General features: G+C 37.9%; 1 protein-coding gene across 1 annotated transcript in view; it reads right to left on the bottom strand.

Annotated features, from left to right (window-relative positions):
• The window catches only part of PALMD (palmdelphin), a 55,497-nt gene that overhangs the window by 1,325 nt on the left and 29,123 nt on the right, over window positions 1-25,049 (bottom strand). Inside the window, exons 3-7 of the mRNA XM_027114444.1 lie at window positions 23,842-23,966; window positions 6,439-6,553; window positions 6,268-6,301; window positions 6,034-6,147; window positions 3,268-4,362 (exon numbers count right to left, since the gene is read on the bottom strand). Coding sequence (XP_026970245.1) covers window positions 3,268-4,362; window positions 6,034-6,147; window positions 6,268-6,301; window positions 6,439-6,553; window positions 23,842-23,966 — 1,483 coding nt within the window. The remainder of the gene's footprint in view (window positions 1-3,267; window positions 4,363-6,033; window positions 6,148-6,267; window positions 6,302-6,438; window positions 6,554-23,841; window positions 23,967-25,049) is intronic.

Here is a 25,049-nt window from a genome sequence, read left to right as displayed (position 1 = left end):
CACGGTCATTTTTATTTTCACTCTACTTATATGAAATGTTTTCATTTAAATGAAGTCAAAGAGCTTTATTTCCCTTGGAATTTTAAGGGAAATGATTATTTCCAGTGGCAGGATCAAGAATATTCCCTTGAATTCAGGACCAGCTGAGAGAATTTCCTTTGCTCTGTAGCCAGGAGGATGGTGTCGATTGCTGGGAGATGTCAGACGGTGAAACTGAAGGACAGGACTGTGCTTCCACAGCAAGAAGGCAGAAGGCAGAAGGCAAGTCTTTATAGGTTTTACTTTGGGATTTTTGGACCTCTATGTTGCCCATACCAAAAATGAAAACAGAGGAAACGTTCATCTTAAGGGACTTTTGAAGGTCTCTTTTAAGGCTGGGGCAAAATCCTCCTCCCTACAGCTACTCCTCAACTTAGATTCAGTAAATCAGGCATAGCCAGTGTGCTGTGGATTTTCAGTGAAGTTCTTAAAGGACATCCTGGATGTTTGCATCCTCAGGAGTGGGGTAATCCAGTAACTCACTGTCCCGTTTCTTAAGGGGGAAAAAAGAATTCTAGATTGTTAGAATCTGCTCTTCCTTTCTTTAGGCCTATGGTGAGTAGATGGTGTGAGTTCCAAGTAGATGTGTGGGGACACAGCTTCTGGCAATGGGAAGGCCCCTTGGTGTAGCAGCTAAAAGATCTGAGTCATCAGCTCTCCTTTTTACTTCTCCTTTCTGTTCTTCTCAGTTCTATATCTCCTCTCCTCATAGCAATTCAGATGCACAGTTTTGGCTGGTATTAACTTGAGGGAAGAGAGCTTGCCTCCTTACTCTCCGTGTTCCTTGGCTTCTAATGGTTGCCACAGGTTGGCAATTTTGCCACCACTAGCTTTTGAATCCCCCGGAGCTGAGTTTCCCTACCTCTTCATCCTGAAATGCCACTGACATCTGTAAGAAGGGAGAACAGAGCTAAAAGGAGTACAAAAGTAGGTTGGTGAGGATTACCAAAGGGAGTCAACTGTCTGGCTGGTGGGGATAGTAGGGGAGTCCCAGTAAAAGCTTACAGGGGCCACTCGTTAGATGCATTCGGCACTGAGCCAGATATTTTGAACATGATCCTGTTATATTTATTGATACATAAATAAATGGACATAAATTTGCCTAAATTTTCTTGTTGTGTCTTATCCTTTTCAAAGTTTTGGCTAAAAAATCTGATCTTTAGGGTCTCCAGGCTCCACCTTTTTCCATCTTTCTTCCTCCTTCATGTTCTTTTTCAAGTTAAAAATTGCTCTTAGGTCAGGCTTTGATAACAGCATTTACACTAAGAGAAAAGAGACTTACACTTATTAACTATTGTGCCTACTAGGAATATTTATATATAGTAGGGCACCTATACCATAAATAAAGGAATGGACTGAAATGGTGGATTTTCAAGTATCAATATGTATTTTTTTTGGGGGGAGGCGTTTAGAGGGAGAAGCTCAACTTAGTTGGTGCTTGTGAAATTGAAATGCATAGGTGGCTATATATTCTATGAATATGGACGTACCCTGAAGGCATATGTCAATATGATATACTTATTTTAAAAAACCCATTAAAAATATCAGTTCTGTAATCCACATGGTGAATTGGAAAATGGGAATGTAAAATGATGTCATAACAGAAGGCAAAGAATTTGGAGCATTCTGTTTATAAGATGATTTGATTGATAGTACAACATTTGTATTGTTACTTTGTCTGCAAAAGGTCTTCCTGTTTTCATTATTTTAGTTCAGTGGCATGATTAGTGTTGTCTGGAAACATTAGTCACTTCCTGTCTTTTTCTCTGGGATATATGTGTTGACATGGGTAGGGGAGAAGGAATAAGGGTGTTCGGGAGGAGCTGGCTAACATCCAAGTTAAAAAATGGGAGGTTTTATAGTGTGTAATGTCACTGCTCTTGACCATAAACAGCATGCTCCTCTTTTCTAAGTCTTTGGTGGTGTTGTTTAAAAAATGAATTTAAGCTGCAAAGTTTGATCATTCTCGTAACAGAAGGGAGATTTTAGTTTTATCAGGTTTCCGTTGTGCGGACACACCATTCAACTCTGATTTAGGAAGATAATATAAGTGCGCACTTACGAAGAGCTTAGAAATTCTTCAGATAATTAAATTTACAATAGGTATGTTTAATTTAACTACTTAAAAAATGGAAGAGGTCCATTTTATCGTATTATTGGCAACCTAAGACTGGGTTTCTTGGTTGCAGAGGAAGAATCCTTCCTGAACGGTGCAGGTACTACCAACAGTTCTGTAGAATTATCAGGTTTTTTGATTGCTGGATTAGCTGGGACTCAATAGTTATTGCTTTTTAATGAAAATTCTTCTATTAGAACATTTAAAATTACTGTTCCTTTCACAGATCTAGTACGTATGTCTGGGTAATTTGATTTATGTCTTTAGCTATTATAATTCATTTTATCAGCTATTATAATTAATTTTATCATATTCTTATTTATTGTTTACAAATAAGTAGAAAACAATATTCAAGTGATAATAAAGAATCTAAAATTGATGAGCTATTAGTTTTGTAGAAAAAGTGTTATTTTCTATTCAATGCTAGAAAAGCTAGATAGCTCTAAAACTTTACAGAGAATGAGAATATGTGGAATGCAAATGTTTAGAAAATAAAAGAATGAAATTTCTAAGTTAGGGAAGATTATGTGACATTAAATGTTATAGATAATGTAGAATAAAATGATATTCTTTTTTAAAATATAGAAAAATTAAGGAAATAAAGTTAATAAAATTATAAAAGTATAGAGAAACAAGATATAACAAAGTAATAAAATATCACATTGAAAGTAAAATTTGTTTCTTGTTTTTTCGTGCAAAATTAAGGCAATTTGTTAACTTATGCAGGAAGTTTAAATCACAGAGAGACACAAAAAAAGAGCTGGCTTCGATTCTCATGGGAAACGATCTAATATTGATCCAACATGATAGTAATTCAAATACATTTACACCCATACCATGCCAGAAGATGAATTTCAAGTTACTAGGGTCAATCAATGCAGTACCCAAATAAGGCAACAAATTTTTGTTTCACTTTCTTTATCTTTTGAAGTGACTTAGTCACTTTGCTTATGATGATAACAGTTCATATCAGCATTAATAAAAAAATCTTAGCATGTATTAGCTTATGAAGTGGTCAAAAAAAAGCTGAAAGCACGAGGGTTTGGTAACAACACAAAGAGAAGATTATCACAGGACTAGACAGCAGTGACAAACCTTGTCGTTTTTGTTACCTGTTAGGGAGGGATCCTCAGTCCCATCTCCTGCTATCTGAACGTCGAGTGGAGGATGGTGGACAGGGCTGCCTAAGCTTTCTTCTTGCTCTTTCAGGGATATGGAATTTTTGTGGGGAGATTTATGGTTTCTGTTTTCATGGGGATTAACTTCTGATCTCTTTCTTGGAAGTGGTGTTGGTTTGGCAGGCTGGAAAACCTGACTGTAGGGGGCTATGGGATGGTAGGATAGTTTCTCAGCTTCTCCTTCACCCGCCTCCTCCTCATCAATCACAACCAGCTCAGCATGGATGACCCCGTCATATCCCGTCAGAAGCTTCTTTTCTTCCTCATTGTCTTCTGCCTGCTGATAACCCATGAAAATCATTGTCACGGGTTCTTTCTCATCCATGTCAGAAGGCAGGGAATGAACAATATTATATCTAATGTCTTCCTCATCCTCCTGGCAAGTAGGTGAAGAACCCTGGCGTTCTGACTTCCCAACTAGTGCTTCGCTGGGACTCAGTCCCGCCTTTGGAGAGGGAGCATACCTGTCCTGCATTACATTGGATTCTTCCCAAGGAGTCATCAGCCTCTTTTGCTGGGTGTGGGGTGTCTCCTCTGCTTGTTGAAGCATCGATCGGGGTTGAGGTATTGGCCGAACGGGACTGATGTGATTGAAGCTGTTGCCGCTCTCCTCTGAAAGTCCATTGTCCATGTTGTGTGTGGATCTATTCACATCATTACCCAGTCCGTTAGCTTTAATCTTTATCCTTTCTTGAAAGTTTGGTCCAGGAGTTACCTTCTCTCTCTGTGGCGTTGTAGGTCTGCAAAATGGATTGGCATATACAGGCTCATGATACTCTGTTGGGGATTTAGAATTTCTCTCTGAAGCTTGTCTTAAAAGTTCCTCTACTTCAACTGGTGCCAGGCCGTCGGTGCCGTTGTATGCTGCACTGTGATTAGAGCTTACTGCATATACTGACTTTTGCCCATCGTCATAAACTTTTATCCCTGTACCTTTAAAGTCATCTGATGGGAGAGGTATTGAAGACAGGACTGTACTTTCTCCGGTCTTCAAGTCTTTTTCAACTTTGATTTCCATGGCATACAAAGCTGTCGAGAGACAAATTTGATCCCTGATTTAGTTAACTTTTTCTCTTGTTAACTAGCTAGCCTTCACAGTGTTTATTTTTATATTAAGTATCCCCTTTGTGTTCTTTTATGAGATGTCTTTTTAAAATTTCTGATTTTATTCATTAATTATATAATGACTAATAGTTTAATGACATGGGTTTTTATGTAAGGATGTATGAAATTACTGAAAAAATGGAAAGGATTGAAGAAGAGAAGCTGATTGGAGAAAAGAAACTGATGGTTCCTAATGGTAAGGATTTTCATTGGGGAACCAAAAGATATCCCCTTTCTAATGAATGAATCCAACACAACAGATTTACATTCTTTACATTGCTCAGGGATCAGATCTTTTTTTTAGTGAGGAAGAATATATCGCTCTGTGCATTACTGTAGATAAAAGGCCAAGCACTGTATATTTTATTGTTACAGCCTTGCTGCACAGGCCAGCAGCCTGTTGAAATTAGAGAGGAGTGTTCTAAAATTTTCCCAACTGGGAGGTTGTTAAATGTAGAACTGGTATAGAAGAGGGAGGGAGTAGGCTAGAATCACATGCTTCTCATTTTGCCTTATGTTTCTTTTCATTTTCACTCCCATTTTTAAGAAGGGCTAAAAATAGAGCACTATCAGCTATACTAAAACAACTGAACTGGGGAGAACTGGTTGATTTTGGGGAAGTTGAAATCTGCTTCAGGTCCCTGGCAAGATCCTGAGGGCTGTGATCTTAACTGGCAGAGTAAAGCTAATGGGATCCTGGGCAAAATTACAACATTGTACTGCCTGCTTTACTGTGTGCTCCTGCCTTCCTCTGTGAATGCATCTTGCATGTCATCTCTCCTCCGTAGCCCAGTGGTTCTTGGCCTTCCCTGGCTACCCAAGTAAAACTGCAACACCTTCACCCACACTTGCCCTATCCCCCTTCTCTGTTTTCTTCTTCTCTTTAGTATTTTCACTTCCTAATATGATATATTTTATTTGTTTATCTAATTTTTAATCTATTTTCTCCCTTAGAATGTCAACTCTATGAGGGCAGAGATTTTTTGTTTTATTCATTACTGTATTCTTAGTGTGAGAACTGAGCTTGGCATAGAGTAGGGGGTTCACTGAATATTTGTTGAATGAATGAATGAATGAATGAATGACTACTTCCTGCAGATAGAGTGTAGCTTCTCTTTTCACTCTAAAATTCAAAGGTTCCCTCTCTGCTCCAGTACAAGCCTTCATTTTCACTGGGGCTTTGAAGTATTAGTATCATGCAAATCATTCCCACATGGGGGTAAGTAATGCCGAGCCTTCTCAAGGGGAATATTTTCACTTCATTCATTTCATTTCATTTTATTCTAGTGTCTACTACATGGAATATGTTGGGAGAGATATTTTTGAGCAGGGGAGCTTTGCTTTAAGAGCTTCTTGTTTCCTTCAGGCCTTTATCTTCCCTGTTCTTACCTAGTTTGCAGGGGAATGAAATGCGTGGAATACATATTGTAACCCCATTATCCCTACTTTTGTAAGTGACTCACGTACCTCATGCAACTTTGTAAAATGGACCATTGCTTAACCTGGAAGGATAGAATGTCACAGCAAGTTGCTAATATTTGATGTTGTAAAATCTGAATTTGAGAACCTACCATTGAAGACAGATTTTTCGTATACCTTTTCTATTTTGTTCATCATCTTCTATTCCTTCATTTCTTTCCTTCCTTAATCTGGAAGGTATGTAGGATTTTGGAAGGTCAGGGATATTAGCATAGATGTCTTCAATTGACTCTGTAAAATCAATATTAATTTAAAATATATTTAGAATATATTTACAATAAAGGGAAAAATTCAGTGGACTTGTCAAAAAATATCTCAGTTAGACATAGCATAGGCTGCTCAAAAACATACCTCCTGATGTTTCTTCCTTTTCCACCTTCACAGACTATAAGAAAAAAGAATTCTCCATGATTAATACAGTTTAAAAAATAAATTCTAAATATGGATATACTTTGAAGAATTATATACTATTTGTGGAATCACTTTGGGAGGGATTCAGTTTTTAAATTAGCTAATGCCTACCCGTATTATGTCTTCTGTTGTCCTCTCAACTGATTTTAGTTTCTTTAAAATTGCCACTTCATTGGTTGAGATTTGCAGTTCAGCTTTTTCAAGATCTTGGATCTCTTTATCAAGTCTGAACAAAAAGATATACTTTATATTACTTAAGACAGTACAAATACAGAGCTCTCAAATATATATTCCCCATACACAAACTTTACTTGGAATATTAAATGTAAGTATCCAGATACCTTCTAAGAACTTAGCATCACACCAAACATCACATTAAGTACATAGAAGATACCCAATACCTGAATTTGGCTCAACATTTTTCAATGAAAGTTTTTTTTATTTTTTATTTTTGACAAAGGGGATTCTTAGGTAAAATATTTGACCCTTGGTCCCATTTTCTTCATTGCGACTACTAATGTTACTTCCACATGAAACAGAGATTTGTTTTACAAAGAGACTTAAGTTTAAAGTTGGACCAAAAGGAATGGTCCATCTGTCATTATCCTTCAGATTGTTAATTTTTCTTACACAAGTTTTCATATAAATTGTTTGGAGAAAACATTATAATTTTATTTTCTAGCCAAGCATTGTAACATTATAATTATTAAATTTGATTTAAAATCATAGATATTTAACACTTAAAAACCCTGCATAACCTAACATTGAGAATGACACTTCATTTTAATTTCACAGTTCTCTAAAAGTTGTACCATATTATAGAGAGTAGAGTGAAGAGGTGAGAAATGGACAAAATCTAGTACAGTGGCCTCAGCTGCTGCTGTTTATGGAGACTACGTTTCCTAGAAAAAAAAATGTTATCACATGGCCTGACAAAGTATAAGGGAACTCGTAGGGACAGAAACAGACATTTGAAATTAGATTGTTGCTTTCTGAGCTGGTATCTAGACTAGTTTAGAGCTACATGTCTGATTCAAGTTAATTCCAGGGTGTGGCATCGTGACCTCTATCCTGGATAAAAACACACAACAACTAACATTCACAAAGTTAATAAAGCGGGCCCTGGGCAGCCGTGAAACGCATGTAGTTTCTCAGCCAAATACTCCTAGCTCTCAAATAAGCTGCCTCAAAAGATGGCTGCTTCGATATAGCGCGCTAGTTCAGGAGATGTCAGCTGTGGGTATTACTGTCAGCTAAGATAATTGTCAGTTATTTTGACTTCCTTCTTTAAGATGGTCATGCATCTGGCAGCTCAAAATTCCTGTGCCACTGTCACACCAATAAAAGTCTAAGCAGATCATTCTCCTACTTATTGCTTTCGTTTCAAAATTCTGACTTTCCTCCTGCCCCTAGCTGTTGGTAGTTGGCTGTTTATAGCTGAGGAGGTTTTCTTGCATATCATAGAACTCCAAGTAAAATGCAGTACCTCTGGTTTCTTAGAAGTTACTGAGATGTGATGTCATTCTATTAAATTCCCTCCACATCCATGGAGCACATTTGCCCATCAGTAGAGTTGTGGGGATATATGTTGGTTGGTACAGTAGAAAGTTCTATACTGAAAGTGATGTATCTGGATTATTCTGTTTCTGCTACTCACTACTTGTGAGAGCCAATTCTTTTAACTGGCCTGGAACTCAGTTTTGTAACATGTACAATGAGAATATAGCACCTGCCTTACTTTATACAGAAACATGGTGAAGCTAAGAAGCAGTGATGTATTTGAAAGCACATTACATATAATTGATATCAGATGTAAATGTTATTATGGTATAATTATCAAAGGTTTTCTGCAATACACCATGTCTATTCCATGTCCTGTTCTGCAGGGTCCTTTACCTGACAGCATGTTAGAGACAGTCTAATGAGGGGCTTTTGGGTAGAAAACAAGAAGTTTCAAGTCATTGCTGTATAAAGTTCTGGGACCTCAGGATCCAGCTGTGGAACCAGGCGGACCTGGGTTTGAATTCTGGTTCATCTGTCAAGTTCCTGGGTGACCCTAGACAAGTCACCAGACCTTGCTAAGTGTCATTGTCTTCATTCATTCATTCAATATGTTTGTTTAGCATCTACTTTATACCAGGCACTATCCTATTTGCTGGGTTATAACAGTGAACAAAACAGAGTTCCTGTTCTCAAGGAGTTTACATTCTAGTGGACAACACACTAACACAGGGGCCGGCAAATAGTAAATACTTCAGGCTTTGCAGGCCACGTTTGGTTTCTGTTGCATATTCATCTTTCGTATTTTCCATTTTATAAACTTTTAATAATATAAAAACAATTTCTAGCTCATGGCTATATAAAAAGTAGGCCAGGGCTAGATTTGCCAACTCCTGTAAATGTTGTGTGTGTATGACCCAGGATCAAATCTAGCCCTGGACTTTATATATATATACATATACGTATATATACATATATATATGTATATACATATACGTATATATACATATACACACCTCATATATATACTTATAAACACACATATATGCAAATATATATACATAATAAACAAATATGCGTATATGCACACATATATACATTTATTTATGAAGAAAAATGTTTCCATGAAAAAAGTAGCATAAGGACTATAAACAGAAGAATAAGGGAGACAGAGAGTGCCTGGGGAGGGGGCTCTATTTTACAGAGTGTGGTGATGGGGAGTTTTCTGACAAAGTGTCATTTGAGTAGAGATTGAAGGAAGTGAAGGAGGGACACACAAGGGTGTTGTGGGAGTATACTTCATAGAGAGGGAAGAGTAATTTGAAAACTTGAAATGAGAGGCAAGGGAATAAGGAGCTGAGTGGTGAGAAAGTCAGAGAGGGGGTAACTGCCAGATCATAGGGGGCCTTCGGCATGGTAAGGCCTTTGGGGAGCCTTTGGGAACTCTGAGCAGATGAGAAACATGCAAAGACATGAAATTTAAACAATTACATTGGCTGCGGTGTTGAAAATAGACTGGAGGGGGGCAAACATGGAGGTCTCAGTTGTTGAAATAATTCAGACGAAGATGGCTTAGTCCAGGGTCCTTGCTGGTAGAAGAGTAAGTGATTGGATGCTGGAAATATTTCAAAGAAAGAGCTGCCGGGCTATGTCGATAGATTACATATGAGAAGTGAGAGAAAGAGAGATGTCAAAGGTGATTCCAATGTTTGTAATCTGAATAATTGAAAAACTGTGAATGCAATTGACCAAACTAACCTGCAAAGGAGAAGGAAGGAGCTTGGTGGGGAAGTGTTAAATGTGAGACAGTCAAATGGTGATACGGAGAGGACAGATATAAAAGTTGGGAGCTCAGTGAAGTCTGGGTTTGAAGATATAAAGTTGGGAGTTGGTATTTATAGCCATAGGAGTGGATAAGATTTCCTAGAAAGTTAGGGATTCCAAGGACTGACTCCTGGGGCAATTAAGCATTTAGAGGTCTGGGCAATGTTATCTACTTCGTAGGGTTTAATAAGGAATAAAATAAAAGAAATAGCGAGCACTTGGCAAATGCTAGTTTCCTCCTGTCTCTGCCCTTTTCTATTCCTGGGGCACAGAGATAGAGCTCTTGATCTGCCTGGGCAATTACATCTCAGGGAAGTATGAAATGCGCTGGTATTGGTAGTTGTTTTCCTCTGTAGAGAGGCCCATGCATAACGAAATGTCATGTAGTTCTCATGAATATCTTCAGACTAATATTGTAAGAATATGAGGTTGAAAGCCTGCTAACCTCGTCAGAGTATCTGCTAATGAATGTTTTTGAAGGTTTTCAAGTCCTCAGTGAAAGCTGAATTAATATGAGGTTGTCGTCAAATGACACATCATGATATGTTTGTGAAAACAAAATAGAAACAAACACGCACCCCTTTCTCTTCTTTATAACAATTACAACCAACTCTCCATTAAATAGGTTAATAAGGAAGTATCTTGGTGCTAATTACTTAGAATTGCAAAATTCTGCCAGGAGATGCTTACTGGCATAGAGCATTTCTTAAAATTCTCACTTCAATATGCTATTTTTATATGTTGATTTGATACTTCTGTATATTATTTGTGGATAACATAAATATTATTAAGAGAAAAACTTTAGATGTTTTTTGTTCTGACAAAGCTTTCTAAAAGATTAGAATGTCAGTGGAAGTAATGGGAGACCTAGGAAATAGTAATTGAAGATAAGGAACCAGCTTCTCTCTAGCCTACCCTCTCAAAAGACCAGAACTCAGAGGGGCAGGCACTGTGGTAGCCCAGCTGTAGAAGAAGAGTCCTCACAACCTCTACACCAGATGATGTAACAAGTTTTTGAGGAATGAGGATTCTTAAGGAACATAAAACAAAAATTACAACTGGTAGGCAGGTGCTATCTTTGTATCGTTAGTACAGTGGGTCTCAACTGATGGCAGTCTCCTCTCTGAGGTCATTTGGCAATGTCTGGACACATTTTTGGTTGTCAAAGCTTGAGAAGTGATACTGGCATCTAGTGGGTAGAGGCTGGGGATGCTGCTAAACATTCTAAATGCACAGCACAGTCCCCCACAACAAACACTTATCTGGTTCAAACTGTCAATAGTGCTGAAGTGGAGAAACGCTGGGCACCTAATACAGTGCCTGGTGTAGTATAGGTGCTTGATACATGCTTTACAAGAGATTTTGAAATATCTACCGCTGGTATATTTTTACTTTTTCCTCATTATTTCTCTCTTCCATTTAGCTGTAATATAGAATCCAAACTTATTATTTTTTGAATAGAATTTGATCATCCTATTTTTATTTAAAATTATCATTTGGGTTCACTTGATTTTCAAATTGCTCTCTCTCTCTATATAAATATATATTTATTTCCTGGCTCAGTGACCATTCATAATTGAGAGTATACTTAACCCTGATTTGAAGCTCCAAAAATGCAGGGAATTCCCTGACAGTCCAGTGGTTAAGACTCTGTGCTCTCACTGCTGAGGGCCCAGGTTCAATACCTGATTGGGGAACTAAGATCCCACAAGCCGTGTGGTGCAGCCCAAAAGAAAACAAAACCAAACAAAATGCAGGGCTTAAATTAGGGCCTCATATCCAATCCTTTTCTAAAGGTTTCGGGTGGAGAGAAAATTTAACAAGTATAAGTGAAAAATTGGGGAAATATATATCTATATATCTGTATGTGTGTATAGGTACATTCGTGTATACACATATATGTATATATGTATGTCTGTATTTTTGTGTGTGCATATATAAAATTTTAGTTTTATATATAAAAATATAAATTTATGTGTATATATATGCATATGTAAAACTAATTTTTTTTTACTTGGAAAGCTTCGGGTAGGTCGCTGGGGGATAACTCTCTAACTTTCATCTACTTATCTCTCAGCTGATGGGTTAGAATTTCCATAAGTGCTACCACCCCCATCTCTAGAAGGTATTACCTTCCCGAATGGGAATTAAGCTCCTAGAAATGCTGATTCAGTTTGGTGAGAAACAGGCAGGAGAGAAAGAGAAATATCCTTCCTGGTGCCTCCTGGGCTCTTAGGCGGGGTCTGATGGATGAGTTAGTACCTCTCTCAGTTTCTGAGAGATGGTGAGCAGGCATCATGTGCCAATTTAGATAAGCAAAGTACATGAAAAAGGATTTGTAATGCTATCCATTATTGGAATCTTTCTTCTCCTTGCTTATTTGCTGGAGAAAAAGAGGGTTATTTTCAAGAGCTCCCTAGGTGAAAGCAGGTAGCTTTCATTTCATGCACTGTTCTAGCAATAATTTTCCTTAATCATCATGAGATAATATCCCCAATCCAATTCCAACATGCAAGTTATTGTCTTAGAAAAAGGACAGCACATTAACGCTGCATGCGCCAAGAAAGGGTTATTTCAGAAGGCAATTTTTCTGCTGCTAAGGGTCCATTTATCTCTTTCAGTTTTTGGTGGTGTTAACAAGGATTAACAACCTGACGGGGTTTGCTATTAGATGCCAAACAAACGAGAAATCAGGAGAAAAAAATTCAAAAGTTTATGCCCTACCTTACAGTACTTCACTTGTTAGTGATTATAACAACATTTAATATGTACTGCGTATTTACACCGTACCAGGCACTGGCCTAATTAGTCCTCACAACACCCCCCAGGAGTACTGTTATTAGTTCCTTTCAACAGGTGAGCAAACTGGGCACCTAGAAAGACAACTGGTCCAGAGGCTTACAGGTAGCCTGTGACAGGATGGAATTTGAAATCAAGTCTCCGCCAAGAGAGCCTGAGCTCTGAACTCCCTGCTGATTAGCCACGATGGGAACAAAACTTTAAAAAATGGATTCTTATGAACTTACAAACAACATTCATTTGCTCAACAGTACAAAAGGATTTTTTTTTTATTTTCTGTGATAATAAAGTGAAGATTGAAATGCTAGCTGGGGTCTACCACAATGTAACAGTGCTGACTCATTACCTGTAAAGCTAATATTTCTCTCCTGGTCTTCATTGGAGTTATTTTGTTGTGCAGAGAACTTCTCTGCTTAGTGGTCTAGTCAGTACGACCAGGATTAAAGTCCAGGCTTTGTCATTTTTCTCTTTGGCTGCTTGAGTCTGGTTTTTGGTAGGAGTTCTTAGAATAGTCTTTTTCAAAGAGTCTGAGGTTTTCCAACCTAGTGCTACTTTATAGAGAGATTTTCTTTGCTTGGACACAAGATTATTGTTCAAAATAATGGAAGCTGTAGGTCTTAAATATAAAGCTGGTTATACAATTTGATTACAACTCCACAATTTGAATGTAACCACCAATGCTATGTTTGAAATTAAATTTATGACTGGCTTTAGCTATATACTTTGAAAGGACTGATGAATTAATACTTATGTCTTGGTAACTCAAGCTCTCTTATTAAAAGCCAGGACTACATAGAGAGGGCGCCAAATGGCTACTTCTCTGGGATGGCCTGAGTCAGCAGTTCTTAGACCCAGGCTGTGCCACTATTGATGTACCTCTGAGACCAGTTGATGGACGTGCTAGGACCACCTCTCCAAGCCCACCTCAGGCTAGACAAAGGACCCAGTTTCTTTTTTGGGACTTACAGGCTCTCAGATATGTTTGCCTCCAACAGGGTGTTGAATTCAACATGGAGTTGTAAACAGTTGTAATCCCTGACTCTTCCCTTGGGCCAGAGATTCTTTCTTTTCTTCCCCACTGAATCTTGGGAGAACAGGAGGTGGCTGGTGGTTTACCTATGTTTCGTGAGGGTTTTTTTTTGGTGGGAGGAGGTCCACTTTTTTTCCCCAGCTCTACCCATGGAAAGAGAAAGTAAGCTCATATCAAAGCTAACTCACTTGGCATAATTATTGACCCCCTCCAAGCTTCAGTTTTCTCATTTAAGGAATAATAGTCACAAAGGGTTGTTTTAAGGAGGTAAATGAGAGAATGTTTGTAAGTCTCTAGCACAGGGCTTGACATAGAGGAATTCCTAAATAATGATTAGTTACTCCTTTCTCTTCCTCAGTTTTCTAGGGAGAGGAGGGCCCTCTCTGACAACTCCAGTGAAAGAGAAAACCTACCAGGTCCATTTTTGGATTTGATCTTCAACCTTGAAAGCAATGATTTTAGAGCAAGCATGGTGCTAATATAGCGTCAGAAACACACCTGTCACCTAGAGGGGTGGGATGGGGAGGATGGGAGCGAGACTCAGGAGGGAGGAGATGTGGGGATATATGTGTATGCATCACTGATTCACTTTGTTATAAAGCAGAAACTGGCACACCATTGTGGAGCAATTATACTCCAATAAAGAGGTTAAAAAAAAAAGATAATAAACATGTACAACATCCCCCCAAAAATAAAATAAAATAAAATGTGCTCCACTCCAAAAAAAAAAAAAAGAAACACACCTGTCCTTGAAAATACTGTTCTAGACAGAACAGAAAAAGAAGTGCTCCAGCATTATTAGAATTTTCATAACATTTATGGGGATAGTGTCTATTTAATAAATGCAATTTAATAAACAATGTCTATTTAATTAAAGAAAGAATATGCTACTTGCTTTGACAACCCACTGATTTCTCCCCAAATCCATTTCTCCTGTTCTTTTTAGTAATAGAACTCCCTGAGTTTTATGTGTCTCCCTGCTGCCCTCCTACAGACTACGTTTCCCAGTCTTATTTGCATTGAAATGATGTCATGTGACTAAATTCTGGCCAATAGCGTATTAGCAAGCGTGACCTCTGCAATTTTCAGGTCATATCCTTAAGCTAGAGCTGTTTGCCCTCCATTTATCTTCCCCTTCCTAAGCTGAAATGCAGATGTGGTGATGGTCAGCTGCCTTTAACCTTACAACCAAGGGCATCCCTTAGGGGGTAGCAAAGCAATAACACAGAAAGAAACAGGGTCTCTTGATCATCTCATGTAATGTTGCCGCTCCCCTCCCTTGAATTTCTCCCAGCTAGGATTGTTCTGTGTAGGAGGAAAATGAACCTTTCTAATCCTGTTTAAGCCACTGTTCTTCTGGAGGCTTTTAAAGCAAAAAAACCAGTATGTTAATTATTGTATAACCTTCTGGAGGATGAGTCTTGGTGTGACAAATTTTATGAAATTTTTTCATAATTTTTTTGTTGATTTGCAGAATTAATCATTAGTATCTTCCATTTCAGGCAGTTCACCAGTAGCAATAGAATAATAAATCAGTCTTTGCTCCAAGTGGTTAAAGAATTTACATGTTTCTAAATGATATATCAAATCTGACATGGTTTGTGTTGACATAAGCTAGTTAATATTGAATGGCTAAAGTTTGCAATGAAAAAAGGGAGTCATTTTATTTTTTAATCATAACTCATCTAAAAAATTTGCTCTGAAATTGCAATGGATACTATTGAATACACATAGTTGGTGACTTTAATCAGGTATTCTTGACTGTTGTGTGTTGATCACATGTAATGGGCAGATACATTATTACTAATGGGTCAGAGGTTATAGATATTTTATCTTTACAGATAATGTGGCCAATGGGAATGTCAAACTATATTTTCCAAATAAAATTGGGAGTATGTAATCAGGTAGAAAGTAGGCTGTTTTGTTTTATTTTTAAAGTTGGGGTCCAATAACTTTCATCAAACATTTAACAAACTTTTATTAAGCACCTACTACATGTCAGGCACATTTTTTCACCAAACTGAAATAAAAGTATATCAAAAAAGATGAAGAATGCTCCTATGCGTGGACATAGGACAAGAATTGCCTTTCAATCGGCCCTTGCTGAAGAGCATGTATAATAAGAAAGCTCTAACCCACAAGTGCAAACAATCACATGCCACGGGTAAGCCTGCCAGAGAATTAAAGGGCATTTGGCATACAGCAAACACTGTTTGCCCCGAGTCAGATCTACTGCCTCTAACCCTGAGCACTGAAGAACAGGACAAGCAATACAGCACAGTAGCTTCAAGATAACTAGAAGCAGAGAGCTGGTCCAACAGTGACATTGAAACAGGTGTCAGTTTGCTCTGATAATTGGGAACAGAGCAGATGTTTAGAAAAGCTGAATAATTTATAGTTACATGTGAGCAGATTTTACAGGGGTGAATCTCATCTCCTAATATAACTGTAAATATTAACAATTATCTTTTGGGCAGACAATACTATCACGATTTGAAACTGCCTGGTAGACATTCAAGAGAGTGATTTAGTAGAAAACCAAACCCTCTCATTCAGAATAATATTTTGTAAATTAAGGTATGCATTTGCCATGAAAAACAAGAATCCAAACCGGTTTTCAGAGAATAAGCTATTTTTATGTGCGAGTTACAAATGTGATTTTCAAATGAACACAAATAGAAGTACACCCGGGAGGTTGGTGTGATATGGCAAATTGGTTAGTTATGGGCTTCTCAGATGTTCTGCCAGTGACCTTCAAATACTGTCGTAGCCAGGTCATGGCAAGTTAACTGCAGATATGCTTATCCATGATTTTGGAAAGCTTTTTTTTCTTAAAAAAAAAATAAGCTGTAGGGGAAAACTAATTTTAGTGAATATACTACTTGTAACCATATTATGAAATGACAAAACATGTTCAGTGATGTATACAGCCAGTGACTCTCTCCATTCAGAAATAATTACTGGCTTAGTGTCTTGTAACCCTTAACATTTATCTCTGACACTATTATAGAGCAGCCACTATATTTTCTACTTTCTATCCGCTTCATTATGACTTTGTGCCTAGTGTTAATTGTTCATATTTGATGCCAAGAACAGGACTCTTATTATTTGAACACCAAAAATGTAAATTCCAACCTCAGTATAACACAGAATAACCAACAAAGACCAGTTAGCCTGGGGTGGTCTAAATGAACTAAGTGACATTTGTTTTATGTCAGACAAAAGTTGCATTGCAAGGGGGTGGTGTGGAAGTTTTCTGAGCTATAAATTTAGTGTCTGGGGACTCTTCTGGGGAATGGGGAAGCCTAGGCCCTATGGCAGCACAGACCCTTTCTCTAACACAATGAGTCTCTGCTTTTGAACATGACCGCCACCTGGAAGATGGATCACTGAAACGAACTCTCCTCCCACTTTCTGGATTGTTCAATTGTTCCTTTTTTCCTTCTCTACTCATGCCAATACAGCCAAAGATCTATGACATCCCTGTTAACTGCCTTAAACTTGTGTTTCAAGTTACCAAATATTGTATTGAATGAGATATTTAATGTAAAAGTACATTGAAAAGTTAAAGGATGTAAAGAGAGGTAAACAAAAATTTGCTTTGAGGAGTTTATGATTCTTAAATCTCCTCTAGAAGAACAAAACTTATATGTGGCAGGTTCTTAATAAATGTTCATTGAAATGAATCAAGAATAAGCAGGGTGAAGCATGATGGAAAGGGTCTGGAATCAGAAAGATCTGTGTGTGACTTACAGGTCAGTTGTTAAAAGGTTCATAGTTTTCTGTGCTTTAGTGTCTGTATGTGTAAAACAAGGCTAATTAGACTTCCTTCAGAGAACTGTCATTCTCAAAATAATGCTTAGTACATAATATGTACTCTGTAAAGGATAGCTGTTGTTACTGAATTACAGTCGGGTGAGGAGAGGACTCTCAGAGGTTATTCTAATCTACCTTTCAGCTTACCATTGTGGTGGGGAGTGTTTATTCTAGGTAACCATTTAATCCTTATTTCTACTAACATATAAACGAGATTGGCAGGTATGAGCAAGAGAGAATGCTGGAAGGCAGGGATAAGGAAATAAAAGAGCATATGAAGAAGGGGGAAAGTGAGAAAGTAAAATGATGAGGTGGTGAAACATGCTATCAACAATTGCCTCAAAAACCAGGGGCACTATAGCCACATAACTTTGCCCTTGACTCAAGATAGTTGGGTGTTTATTTTTTATTTTTAAAAAAATTTCAAGATATTCCTTTGTAGTTTACTAACATTCAAATCACTGTCTGATCTTCATCTGGTCTCCTTAAATATGTGGTATTTTCAAGTCCATTCATCCATCCATCATTCATTCATTTATTAAGCTATGTAGTCATAGATATTCCTACTATGTGCTAGGAATTGTATTTTTTTGTGGGGGGAGATAAATTTCCCCCCTTTCCTTATGCTGGAAATTTGGTTAACTTAGCTCTTTTTGTTAAATTTAAAAAGCTCCTGAATTAAAAATAATCAGAATATCTGGGAAATTAAAAATAACCACAGATGAACTCTTACAAATCTGGTAAACCAGTTAGTCAAATACTGGCAGTGAAAAACATGCTTGGAATGATTTTGACTCAGATAATTGCCTCAGAATAATTTCTTGTGTGTTTCTAGGCAACAGCAAATTTAAGAAGAAACAAATGGTGGGGTTTTTTTCTCCCTTTTTGCCTTTTCCCCCTTTATCTTCTCTTATGTTGTCACAGAAGAGCAGCTTGTCTATCTCCGTGCAATGTGATGTTAGATGTGGCTGGTTGGGTCAGAGCAGGAAGACAGAAATATTTAGCCTGTGATATTTTCCATGCAGCATGTGCCACTGTGTTTGATGAGACATTATTTTCACTAAGGTACAATTGGTTTGTACGGGTAGATAAGAACATTAGGTAGTGGTTAAACTTGGATAGAAATAATAATGAGCTAAACTTTGATAAGCCATAACCAGCGACAAAGTCATTTAACCTTTATATTTCCATAGCAGTACTTTGGGTTCCTTTTTGAAATTGAATCTTGCCTGCTATCTTTTGAGTTAACTGAGTAGTTTATTGCTCTACGTGCTGTTGAGCAGAGTGCATTTTCTAGTTGTCCATCTCCACTTGTGGAGGGATTTCCCTTAAGTGATGTGAGTCAGCTATAGCTGCTATAACAGCCCACTATCCAGCTTTTCTCATGACATTCAATCACATAGAAATCCAAGCTTCACATGCACCTTCCCCTGAGTACGATACGTGGAAGGCAGTTTCTGCCTATTTGGAGACGGATGAAAGTGCATTAAAGAAAGGCAGATGGTCAGAAGGGTACTTTGGAGTATTAAATATTACTAGGGAACATTTAATCAGAAGTAGATAATCCTTCTCAAAGGGAATGCAGTATATTTGCATCATTCTCCTTGGCAGTTAACCTTTTGCATTTTAAGCTTATGACATTTCTTTCAGGCACTCTGTGTACTCCAATTGAAGTCAGAGGTCTTTGGACACAGTACAAAAAGTAGCAAGTATGTGGAAGGGAGCTTGATGCAAGGCAGTTTGGCAGAGGGAGTCATGGAGAACTGCAGGGTAGCTAGATAGCAAAGAGGAACCTAGCAAGTGAATGACATAGCTCCCTTGGACACCTCTTAGGGTGCTTGGGGTGTCTTTTGAGGGTAGGTATTGGATGGAGGAAAGCAGCAGAAGTGATAGAACAGGATTTCTAATTCAGCCTATAAATCTGTGCGCATGGATATTTGGATTGAGAAGTCAGTGTTGGATTTGCACCTGTGCCTACAATCAGGCAGTAAAGGGTTCAGTGGTCACACTAAGAGCAGGGCTCATTTGGGAGGCAAATTGAAACTCTAATTTGAGCAAAGTGATTCAGAAGATGTTCAATAGAGTTTTCCCCCTGGAAATGTTTTCTCCTAAGGTATTAATCAGGGCACAAGTCAAAGTGCTCACTAATATTGTTCCAGAGCTAACGTGTGACTCAGAAACAAGAACTATGGAAACCCACTTAGTTTCTGAAATGTTGCCTCTCTTTGAAAGGAAAAATGAGAGGATAAGTATGAAGACATACTTTACTTAAAGGTTATGTGTGAGTCAGGGAAACTCTGAGTGTTTTCAACATGATAAAGAGTCACATGAATGTCTCTATAAAATGATGCATATAAAAGTGAAATGATAGCATGGATTGGAAATTAAAAACGCTGTAGAGGATAGCTTTTGTAGGATTTAACTTTTGTAAAATTTTGCTATGGATCCAAGACAATTTATTTTTATGATTAGGACTTTTAATTCTATTTTAAATTCTGGCTCTTAATTTTTTAGCTGTATGACATGGGGCAAATTAGCCTCTATAAATGTCAGTTTTCTCACCTGTTAAATGTTATCTCCCTCATAAGATGGTTGTGAGAATTCACGAAATAATATATATGAAGTGCTTAGTACACTGCCTGGTCTACAACAAATGCTCTGTAAAAATTAACTGATATTATTAACATTTTAGTCTTCAAACCATAAAGAAAATCCATCAATTATTTTCCATATGGAAAGAATCTTAGTTGGGGGATAACCTAAGATTACTCAAAGAAAAAGATTCTTTGTACTAGCATAAAGAAATGAGAGTTCTTAGCCAAAAGATGAAAATCTCCAGATAAAGCTCTAGGCAGTGTCCTTCTTTTAATTATTTTTGATTCCTTATAAGAAATAGTATCTAATGTTTTCTGAACACCTACCATGTGTCAGGCACTCATGAAGTTGTTTCACTCATCCCAGTCCCGTGAAGTGACTTATGATGGTCCACTATTACAGACAAGGAAATTGAGGCCCAAAGAGATGAAAGAACATGGCTAGGCTTATGAACTACGGTCGGCAGAACAGAGATTTGAATGACAAAGACCATGCTCTTTCAGTTCATCTCATGAAACCGTGGAAGTAAAAGGAATGCAAACTTCATGGGCAGTCTGGCCTTGCTACAGACTCTGAGGTAATAGCAACATTTCTATTCTGATGTGCCTATTAAAATCTTATCCTGTAGCTGAGAGGCCTGGCAGATGGCAAACGTTACCCTTGAGCAGGCACCTAAGTAGGGTGATAAATCACATTCAGGGATTGGGATACTTTCTCTGCTTAGGGAAGGAGGATGGCTCTGCCTACTTCAACCTCATCCGTTGGCTTGGTTGCCATTCAGAGCTTACAGGAAAATGCACTGTATTTAGCTGGTAATAAAAGCTTCTTAAGCACTGTGGGTAGTTGTTTCTGAAAAAGAATGAATTTAAAAACATGTACCTGATTATTTAGCAGCTTTAGAAATATCTGAGGAAAACATGTTCAGTTATCAGGTAAAGCTGCTTTGGCAACGTGATTTCTATAATGCTAGGCAGTAGTGGAGGCTGCTTAATACTGACAATGCACTGTTATTTTTTTGTCTCCGTATGTTGCTTTAGAATGTTCTGTTCCCTGCACATTTTTAATGAGATAAATATGCCTTTATGGGTTATGATGGTGCAAATTCTTTACTAGCTCTTTGCAAATACATCTTTTTAGGACTACTCCTTAAACCATGCAGTTTGCTCTTAGGTGTCAGGTATTTTACTACTTCCAGAGCATTGACACCTATAGCTCTCTATTTACAGCTGGAGAGCACTGAATTTGACTCACTTTGAGACCCAAATCTATCCTTTACTGGCTCTGTGATCTTAGTGAAGTCCCTTATCCTCTTTGAGCATATTTCTTCATCTATGAAATGGAGGTGTTGATGCTTTCTTTCTAGGGTTGCTGTGAGTAATCAATGACTTAATGGAAGTGCAACTGCTTTGTAAATTGCACAAGGCCATTTAAAAATGAACCATTACTGTTATTATTATTTATATTTGGGGATTAAAATCGTTTGGTGTTAATAAAGGAGCACTGATGGGTTAATGACATCCTAAAGGTCTAAAATAAAGTCGCAGTGAGATGCCAGAAATTGGGTAATGAATAGACATTTAATTGATAGTTTAACAAAGACATTAATTGGACGTGGAAGAAGATCCTGATTGTGGTAAAGGCTGTTTGGAGAAAGCAGAACCAAGGGACAGAACATGCTTCAAAGACTTCTTACAAGATAATGAATTTTCAGTCCACAGAGGTTGCTGTGTGCCATTATTTTATAGGCAGCATTGGATAGTCAGATTAAGTAGTCTCTGATCTGCCACTTCCTAACCGTGTGAATTCTTTAATCTCTCTGCAAAAAGTGAAGATCATAACACCTGCCTCATAGGGTTATGGAGATTCAATGGGATGATACATGCAAAGCGCCTGGTGCATAATATGGCTCAGCAAATAGGTTTTCTCCTTTTCCTTGTTTTTGTTCTTCTTTCTTCCTCCCTTTGTCCCTTCCTTCCTCCCTCCCTCCCTCCCTCTTTTTCTCTCTCTTTCGTCACATAGGAGCCCTAACTAGGCAAGCCACTACCAAAACTCCTAGAAGCTTATGTGATTCTCAGAGCATTCAGGCAAGGCCTGAAAGCAATCAGTATAGTCCTAGTAAATGCTCTTGGATTACTCAGAAAGCAGCCCAAACTCGTTAATGGACTTTGAGTATATGTAACTACTTCATTTATCATCAGATGCAGAGAAAGTTGTAGGTGTTCAGTATGTGGAAAGACTCCAAAGAAGGGGCTCTGAGGGGGAAGAAAGGAGGTGTCTGTGCAGGGCAAGGGTTTACAGGGATTAAATTCAGAGCTCCTTGAGAGATAAGGATTGTGTGTGGAAGGGTGAGGAAAGCAATCTTCAGCTAAACCAGACTTTGTTAGGAAGCTTTTGCTAAGGGATGCCTTACGAATAATCAAGTTTTCCAAACTGTAGAGTTGATTTATTGAGTTATTTTAAAAGTATTTACTATCTTCCATTCAGCAGCAGTACATATCTTTGAACAAACAACTGAGGAGTTTATAAATATAAACATTTCAGTTATAAAATATAACTTTAAAAGAATGGTTAATTTAAAAACATCTAAATAAGAATGAGCAGTCAATGATTTTAGCTATTAAATATACAAGTGTATGAAATTAAGCTAGTAAAATAAAAATCAGTTGCAAAAAGAAAGTTGTTTTTTTTTTCCATGTTGTCAATTTAAGGCCTAATGCAATCTGTTTACATAGTGTCGTGAGTATGAACAAAATGTGGTCATAGCACAGCTATTGGACATTTTTATCTTCCCGGTCTTTCCTATGGTCCTCACAAAAGATAACAAATTTGCAGTGAGTGAGGCTTTGAAAGTTACCTATGTTTCAAAGATGTGTAGGCTTTAAATTATTGTCATTATCATACCACAAAAAATTCCATCTTTTTTCCATGTGTGGGCTAGAAAATGATTCTGACATTTCTCACACCTTTTTCTTCTGTGCTATCTATACTTTGTGATAATATTAATAATCCTATCTTATATTTGAGCTTTCCAATTTTTTTCAGGTCCAGCACCTCATTTTAAGCCAAGGCAATTAAAAAACTTTACTTGCTATATCCGAAGTTGCTGAGTCTGTACTAATTGTGTTTGATGGTCAGGAAAGGACACTGAGAAGTGAAGTCAACCCCTGTGACCAATCAGAGAAGTAGAAGAGAGAAAATGTTAGTGAAGTAGTCCTACAGTGTCTTCTCTTCCAAAATGTCATGGCTGAGGCAAAGGAGAGCCTGGGAAGAGGCGTGATGGGGGGAGAGTATGCACACACTCTTATAACTGTCACCTGTCCTAAGATGAGAGAGGGGGATGAGGCAGTGAAGAACTGCTTTTGCTCTCTTGCCAAATGCCAGGTAGGTGCTAGTAGTTTAGTACATGCATTTATTAATCTGTTCAACAACTCTGAAAGATAGATATTGTTACTACCATTTTGTAGATGAGGAAATGGGCTCAGAGGGCTATGGGTAAGTCACCCATACGTATTTTATTTTATTTTTTTATTTTATTTTTTTTGCGATACGCGGGCCTCTCACTGTTGTGGCCTCTCCCGTTGCGGAGCACAGGCTCCGGACGCACAGGCTCAGCGGCCATGGCCCATGGGCCCAGCCGCTCCGCGGCATGTCGGATCTTCCTGGACCAGGGCACGAACCCGTGTCCCCTGCATTGGCAGGCGGACTCTCAACCACTGCGCCACCAGGGAAGCCCCACCCATATGTATTTTAAAAATGAGTCTCGTGTTGCTATGTTTTGGGGACCTTTACAGCAAAATTTCTGTTGTTGCTTTCTGGTGTGTTTTCTTAGTCTTAGAAATCCAAATGGAAGATCTGATTGTGCCCCTAAAAAGGAGAATGGCCTTTATACATTCAACATAGGACAAAGTCAAAATAAAGGTAGTTGTGGAGTATCTCAGAGAGGGCCATACCTGAGGATACTTTGTTCTAGAACCTGGATCTGGTGCTGGTCTTGTTGATTTTGTTTCTTCATCTCTTCCTGTTCTTTTCCACTGCTGATTCCATCTAGAAGCCATTTCTCCCTCAAGGCCTTTTTCTGATATCAGGAAACATAAATATATGTTCTTATATCAATCGAAAATTCCAAAATCTGAATGCTTTCAAATCTTATTAATTTCAATGGTGGAAATATTAAAGAGAAATTGTTTTCTCTCACTGTCTTGCCTGAATAAATCTGATAGTTTCCTACTTTGCACCCTTCTTGACCCCCTTCTAAAGCCAGGGTTTATGTATCTGAATCCTATGTATATCCTAAGGTCTAGTTCAGGTCCTCCTTCTCTATGAAGATCTCTGTCCTACCTCTGCATCTTCCCCCACCCCACCCCCAGCCTCACTTCACCCCCAGGGAACTCTCCTTCTTCAGAATCACACAGCAGTGTATGTTTACCTATACTGTATATTTACTGTATTTTTAACAGTCATGTAGGGACCTCATCATGATGATGCCTTACTATGATTTGTTGGGTTGATGGGTGTATATCTGTATCAAAGTAACAAGCTCCTTGAAGCCATTTGCTATTCATCCCAGTGACAGTACATAGTGACCCCTCCAAAAAAAAGTAAAATCTTTTGTGGGATTAATTGGAATGGTGGGCAAAACAAGAGATTGCTATTGTATCTTAAACTAATTCAATGACAGTCTTAGGCTCTGTGGTTGACATTTATTGTTTTGCCTACCCAGTACCCCTTCTTTCTTCTGAGAGCCTCCTTGGTTCTAGATATCCTTTACGTTCAGCTCCCTACTCGTTCCAATCATATGATACATAAAATTCACCGATCTGTCTAAATATTTGTGAGTTGAATTTTTGTCAACTTTAATAAAACAAAAAAGATTTATGTTTCATCAGGTGGAAAAAAAATGCCCTCGAATTTGCATGAAATAATTACATTCCTGGACTTGAGCCTAAGAAGACAAAGCAAATGAAGAAGACCTGTAAACTTCAGGGGGCTTTAGCTAGCATCCTGTCTGTGTCTCAAGGGAAAACTGTTAGATATTATTTTCAAAGTGTTTGAGTTTCTTCTTTTCTTCCTGAAGAAAAGTACTGTCACTATATATCTATCTACCTTTGTAAATTATTTGTTCAATAACTATTCCCTGGGAATTTACTGTTTCTAAAAT

This window comes from Aethalodelphis obliquidens, unplaced genomic scaffold (assembly GCF_003676395.1).
Source record: "Aethalodelphis obliquidens isolate GAN/ISIS:26980383/991018 unplaced genomic scaffold, ASM367639v1 scaffold13, whole genome shotgun sequence".
Classification (NCBI taxonomy): Eukaryota; Metazoa; Chordata; class Mammalia; order Artiodactyla; family Delphinidae; genus Aethalodelphis; species Aethalodelphis obliquidens.
This window is presented reverse-complemented; position numbering and strand designations above follow the sequence as displayed.